The sequence below is a fragment of the Lactuca saligna genome, chromosome 8 (genome assembly GCF_052625555.1).
Source record: "Lactuca saligna cultivar CGN05327 chromosome 8, ASM5262555v1, whole genome shotgun sequence".
Taxonomy (NCBI): Eukaryota; Viridiplantae; Streptophyta; class Magnoliopsida; order Asterales; family Asteraceae; genus Lactuca; species Lactuca saligna.
In genome coordinates this window covers 39,784,198-39,791,376 of record NC_136424.1, presented here as the reverse complement: position 1 = coordinate 39,791,376, position 7,179 = coordinate 39,784,198, and the positions used below count along the sequence as shown (strand labels likewise).

Below are 7,179 nucleotides of genomic sequence, written 5' to 3'. Positions count from 1 at the left end.
TGATGAGTTGAGGCACACTCGAATCCAGCTATTGCTACTTATTGCAAGAACCCATTTATTATAATACCTCATCCAAATGGTCCCAACTTAAGAAGAAATCATAAGCCAACTTTGAAGACCAACTTTTTTCCTATTTTCCTTATGCTATGTAATAATCTCATTTAGCATCAAAGGACCATTAATAATTTGTCAACTTTTAATAAAATACGATTGCCTGTACTCACTAAGTAATCCATAACTAAGCACAATAATCAATTAATTTGTAACTTAAAATCATGTTAAAAATTACGAGTAGCCAATATAACATTTCCTTTTTTGCCTACAAAAAACTACGCTCAACTCACATTACCCAAAAAGAATACACATATTACATCTTTACCACATCAAAACTACCAAAAAATTCATCACATGTAACATATTTGCCACATCATATTTCTCAAAATACACCCAAACTTCACCTCCTTCTTTTCTTTCCCTTCCCAAGTTGCCCCGATTTAAAAGCATGTTCTTGTTCTTGAAGAAAAGCTCTTGTTCTTCCATACTCCTTAGCCCTTTCTTCCTCCACACGTGCCATATCTCTTGCCTTCACTTCAGCCAAAAAGTAATTATCTTTTCTCAACTCACGTGCAGCCCCTTTTGCTTCCCTCTTCACAAGCTTCTTCAGCTTCCTATCTTCAGCCCTTTGTCTATCCGGATCATAATCCCTATTACTCACAAAACTACAAAAACAAAAAAACAATTTTATTTTTAGTAAACACCAAAAAACAAATCAAAAAGTCAAAAAAAAAAAAGAACTTACTTTTCTTCAAACTTTGGATTGAGTAATTTAATAGGAACCGGTTTTTGTTTCCGCATTTGTAAAGGTCGACGCGACACGTAATGTTCGTTTGCTTTCGTCTCTATTGCATCCACAGTTGATTTTATTTTCTCTTTTAATAATAATAATGCCACGTCATCGCTTTGACCATGTTGACCATGGGATGATGATACTTCTTTTAGTAATTTGGAAATTGGTAGGAATATTTCCGGGAATGATTTGAATTCTTGGTAAATGTTTGTGTATCCTTGTATGTTATCTATTACTGCCACTAGCATACTCGCCCTGCATATAATAGAAACATTAAATAAGGACCAAAACTGAAAAAATCAGCTAAACTCAGGGACCAAAAATGTAAGATACCTGAAATTATTTGAGGTGAAATAAGGGGAGTCATCTGGTGAGTTGATTAAAGTAATGAAATCGAGAGGTTTTATTTCATCTACAGTGCCATTTATGGATAGCAGAGGCTTTGGTGATTTTAATTCCATTAAGTGATAAAACTGAAAGAATAATAAAAAAAAAAAAGGTGAGTCATAAAAAATATATATATATATATATATATATATATATATATATATATATATATATTTTAATTGTTTTTCATAAAGTATAAATATGGCAGTTGAAACTTGAAACAGACCTCAGAGTCTTGAGATTGTTCAGGCTTTTTGTCTAAAGCTGCCATTAATAAAGTCCGAAGAAACACTAAAGCTTCAGGGCACAACTTTTTTGACTGCTTACAGACCTACAAAATCAGCAGGGGCATTTTAGTCTTTTTACCAATATCAGCAATACACTTTATTCTTTACCCAAATTAACAGCAACAAAAAAGTACGGGGGGTGGAAATGAACTTACAAAAAGAAGCATAGAACACAAAAAGGAGCCAATTGCCACGTCACGTCCAGTAAGAATAGGACAACGTGTCAAATATTCACACATTAACAATATTGCAGGAGTCATAACAACATGCCGAAAATCTGAGCAAGGAAATATCATAGACCATAGCCTCAAGAGGAATAATGTTTTTATTGAAGGCCAACTGCTTTTTTCTACAAAAAGTAAAAATAATGTTATATTTCTTGAAAGTTTTGGTATAAATTAATAAAATAAAAACCTGAATTTTTTATATCTTCTGCAAAAAGTGATCGAGTTCTAAGTAGTCTTTGACGAGCACATATAGCAGCAAAGTATGGGATTTCTATGCTCATTTCCATTAATGGCTTCACAAGTAAATTTAATAATTTAAAATTTAATGGCTTTTTATTTGCTGAAACTGAAAAATACTGCAGTAGGAGGCCATAAAATACCTGAAAAGGTAAAGGAAAAAAAAAGGTGGAGTTAGAAAACATTTTTATGAAAGTAATGAATAAAAACAAATAAATTGTACTTGGATTTTTTTTCGATTTTCTGCAGCCACTTTGATTGCATTAAATGCACGAATTCGTCTAATTGCTTCGATGATGTCATCATCGGATCGATTATCCAACAATGATGACAATTCTTCCATGGTTTTTGGAGCTTCGATTGTGTATGGAAGGTCAACTTGTAATGTTCTGGAAGGTTTGACTTTTGACACCTTTGGTTTTACTTTTACATTCAACTTCACATCATCATTATCATCCTCATCCTCATCCTCATCATCATCATCACTTTGTTCCCAGTCTTTTAATGATTGTGGCATTTCACTTGCCAGATCATCCCCCTCTCCATCATCATCATCATCATCATCATCATCATCATCATCATCATCATCATCAACATCTTCTCCCTCTTCATCATCATCATCATCATCATCATCCTCATCATCATCATCATCGATTTCATTTTCTTTTCTTAACATCTGTTGGATCCATTCCAGCTTAGTTTTCGGTTCATCATCAGCAAACGAATCTCCAAGATCATCACCAGAAATAGAGGTCAGCTTCTTGGCAGTTGACTTTTCATGATCATCATCATCATCATCATCACTTGTGTCATCAACAGCATTCATCCTTTTTTGTCTTTCTTTCTGAAATCATAAATGTTAAACTAAGATATAACAAAAGTCCAGAAAAAAAAATATATATATAAAAATACCTCTAATTCTTCTAGTCTTTCTTTTTCTTCTTGTGCAATTTCTTCAGGAGTTTTTGTCCTATTTGATGGGCGGGCCCGCATATCCAGCACCATGACATTAAGTAGTTTATCATAATCATCATCTTGCCCCTGAAAATCATCAATTAATTTCAAATTAATAAACCTAAGCCTAAAAAATACAGAAGAACAAAAAAACATACCTGATCAGTTTCAACTTTACTAGAATTCATATTCATAATGTTTTTGCTTGTAACATCATTCACAACATTCATTTGGTTAGATATGGATTTGGAGGACAAAGATGTAAATTGTTCATCCAATTTTTTGATTAATTGGTCATTTTCTTCCTTATCCTTAGCTTTCTCTGCCTGTAATAGAAGAATAAAAAGTTAAAAACCATGTTATGAACATATAAATTAGTACAAGCTATCATAAAATGGACTAAAAAAAACATGATGAAGTTATATAATCACCCACCTTGAAGAATTTGCTCTTTGATATTATCTCATCATAAACCTCCTTTTTAGTCTTTTGCCTCTGTAATAACAAAGACACTTGATTAACCAAAAAAATTAAAAGAAGTATAAAATATCGATAAAATTATGTTTAAAGCTTTACATTTTCTTCTCCTTCAACTCCAGTTCCATGAGCACTAGGGGTGCCATTGGCACTAAGCTGCTTTAATATGAGAGACCTTTCTGTAGAAACAGAAAAAGAAAGAAAGAATTATGTTTTAAACTAATCAAAAGATTAGAAGAAGGTTTCAGACTTTCATACAGTGATAATCTTTTGTATTCAATCTAATTCATTGTTTATGTTTCCCTACAAAAATATGATGTCCCAACCTAAGTTATGAAGTTTCATCACTTTAAATCAGTGAATTTATATCTTGTCTTGTGAATTCATTGTTGTTTTATCCTAAAAAGTGAACATATAGTTACAAACTGCTAATTGATTTTAAGTAAACAAAGGCAAACTTACTCTCAGCCTCTGTTGCATCTCCATCTTCCTCATCAAATGGTACTTCATCCTCAAAATCGTCTCTTTCAGGATACAATCTGTCATCTTGAATCTCAAACTCATCTTCTTCTCCATCAGATAGATTATACTTGCTTTTCTTGCTAAGCTTCACCTGTAAGAAAGATGGCAAAAACATAATCGATCAATACTGAGAAATTCATCAATAAACAAGAAATTTCACTTGAAAACAATTACCCGCATTTCTCGTTGAGATCTGAGGATAGCCTTATCAAACTCACCAAGCTCCTCATTTTGCTCCCCAATCCGCTTATCAACAAACACCGATGACTTACCACTCCGCTCGTAATCCTTCAGCAATGTTTTCTTTCTCTGCACTTTCGAAGATAGTATCTCAAATTAGAATCCATTTTTGATTTCTGAAAGTACTATGCCCAAGTATTTTTCAAATTTCAACTCGATATGAGCAACTTAATTTTAAGAATGGACCATTCATAAATGGAAACAACAAAAAATCTGCAACGTGTTTATGCGTCTATAGAGAGGGAGAGATTATTGCCTTTTCGATAGCGATGGAGCGAGCGAGGCCAATACGGCGTTCTTCTCCTTTGCGTTTCTTGCCGAGGATATCAAATTTGCGACGAGACCAGATGGTTTCAAAAGGGTTAGGTTTTGCTACTGGAGCTTTGACTTTCATGGCTATGGCATTAGGATTGATTTTCTTCTTATTCTTCTTCTTCTTAGCGGCACTGTCATTGTTACTCGTAGGTCTTGAGATTTTCACCATTGTAGCAGCTCGCTTGAGCTCTCCTTTGGCAAATCACCTGTATTTTTGGCTTAATTCCCACCTGCGCAGGTAGAATTGAAGGATACTGATAGGAAAAGGGTTTTAGAGTTTTAGGGTATTAGCATATCGCTGGCCTTCTCTTGAATTTCATTCACAAGGCCCAACTATTATGCTTTCTTTGCCCAAAGGACAGTCCAGAATAATGACATCAAACTTTTTAGCCCAATTAATTTAACAACTTATATTTTAGTTGGCGGAAAAAAAAATCATAATTTTGGATTCTAACCTTTTGATTTACTAACCATAAAACTTATATGGCAGCTTCACAATATATTTTTTCACGTATTTTTTCTCTTCGTGGTATGGTCATATCAAAACGGAGGTCACTACTCTTCATCCAATCAGTGGAGATGTTAAAAATATTCAAAATTACGTTTCTCTTGAAGAATCGTTTTTACCGACCACCTAGAGCTAGATGGAAAAGCCTGAACAACCAATGTTGAAGGCGATTGTCCAAATAGAAGCTCATATCACAAGGAACAGTATCAACGATCTAAATAATGTTTAGTCAAATCCCATGAAATTAGGAGTAAGGGCGAACACCTTAAAAAAAATAAATATATAAACATGGCCTAATAAGCATGCACTTCTAAATAATAATATACCATATACTGACACGATCATTACCTCACCCATGCACCACTTATATAAACTAGACAAAATTGCAAAAATAGTCATTGTAGTTATCAAAAATATGTGGTTTTAATCCAAAAAAGTTTAGTGATGAATAAGTGGTCCAATTTGAGATCTTTTTAGTGAATTTGGTCCTTATGGATTTAAAATGACTTTTATGCCCTTATGATTTCTTTTTTCCATTTTTTAATTGTTATAATGCTTAAATTATTAAAAAATTAAAAATTAAAAGGCAGGCCCACCCACCATATTCATCATGTGTCCTCTATCTCACTTACATAAACCATTATCGTTGGGTACCACCCACTCCTTCTAAACCAATTGGAAAACCACCACATCTACCATCGGAGTAAAGCATCACCACCTTCGCCACTAAAAAACTGTAATATCTTGAGATTCAGGTACTTCTGAATTCTTCCCTAAGATTTTATCATATGACATTTTAGTCCCTAAGTCTATGAGAATGAGTCTTGAAGCCTTGTGGCAATTTCGTAAATTGAACAGGATGAGTACGCTAAGCGTACATGAGGGTACGATGAGCGTACACTTATGTGATGGGTTTTTGAGGTTACAACATAATGCACTAAGTGGAAAATTATTCAAAGAGTTCAAATAAATAATGGCAAATGTAACCTAGTTGGATCTATGTCTTTCAAGTAAAGCAACATACTATGAACCCTAGGTTATAAAACTGTTATATGATCGAATTAGCTGTAAGAACAGGAAAAACTAACCTTTAAGATTATTGTAGTAAACAATCTTAAAGTCCTCATTGAAAACCTTTCATAGCAAGCGTCACAAGTGTCGTGTCTCTAATGACTCACAAACAAATCTAGCAACCAAGGCAAACTATATATATATATATATATATATATATATATATATATATATATATATATATATATATATATATATAGAGAGAGAGAGAGAGAAAAAAAAAAGAGAGTAGAAGCCTTAATTTTGTCCAAGGCACTTAGAAAGAGGTCATGGCCGAAATTCTACCCTAAAGAGGGTTTATATAGGAGTTAAGAAGGTATTGGATTAGACAGGTATCTCCAAGATAACCCTAATCCCTTAACTTCCCCCTTAAGGCATCCAAGGCACCCTTAGAGCCCAAGGAAACCCTAGATTTCTTTAAATTGCTCAATGTTCAACTATTGAACATTGTCACCTTTAGTCCATGCATTTTTAATTAATTCTTTTAACCCCAAAATTAATTTTTGATTAAATATTAATTAAACAATATAATTTCTAATTAATATATTATATCCATAATACATTAATAAATCATTTATTTTGATTTCTAATTAATTTATTAACCATGTAATAAATTAATAAATCATTTTTCTCTCTCTTAAAGTCATCCTATTGAATTGTCAAGTTTGAAGGCAACCCAAAAGGATTGTGCTACTATCAATTCAAGTATATACCAATTATAGTTATGGGCTTAGATACCTAATTCAATAGTCTCCCACTTGGATAAGTCTAATAACTATAACTGCCAATATAACTACTAAATTAATTAGCAAATTGTAGCTACCAAAAGTCGTTGTCGAACTTTGACCCAGTCAGTGACGCGTACTAAGATAAGTGATCAAATATTTCTCCGTTCTACAAGATATCGTATGGACATGAGACATAACTTATAATCAATATTTATGTCCAAGATTTGTTTCCTTATTCCGATTTATGACGACTGATATCAGACTACCGATTGAACACATCAATTGTCACACCCCCGAACCAGACGGCGGAAACGTCCGGGGGCTGTTGTGACTCAATTGAATACCATCACAATGAATATACATGAAACATAACATTATA

At 33.2% G+C, this 7,179-nt stretch overlaps 1 protein-coding gene across 1 annotated transcript; it reads right to left on the bottom strand.

The window, feature by feature from the left end:
- Positions 1–228: 228 nt before the first annotated feature.
- LOC145010907 (nucleolar-like protein) lies at positions 229–4,762 on the bottom strand. The gene is made up of 14 exons (XM_078969478.1): positions 4,435–4,762; positions 4,113–4,247; positions 3,879–4,029; positions 3,516–3,595; positions 3,375–3,434; positions 3,098–3,265; positions 2,898–3,026; positions 2,209–2,829; positions 1,936–2,128; positions 1,677–1,870; positions 1,461–1,565; positions 1,181–1,320; positions 800–1,102; positions 229–719 (listed from the first exon to the last, which is right to left on the bottom strand). Exons 1-14 carry the CDS (start codon positions 4,660–4,662, stop codon positions 455–457), a joined length of 2,772 nt encoding a protein of 923 aa, XP_078825604.1. The 5' UTR covers positions 4,663–4,762; the 3' UTR covers positions 229–454.
- Positions 4,763–7,179: the final 2,417 nt, after the last annotated feature.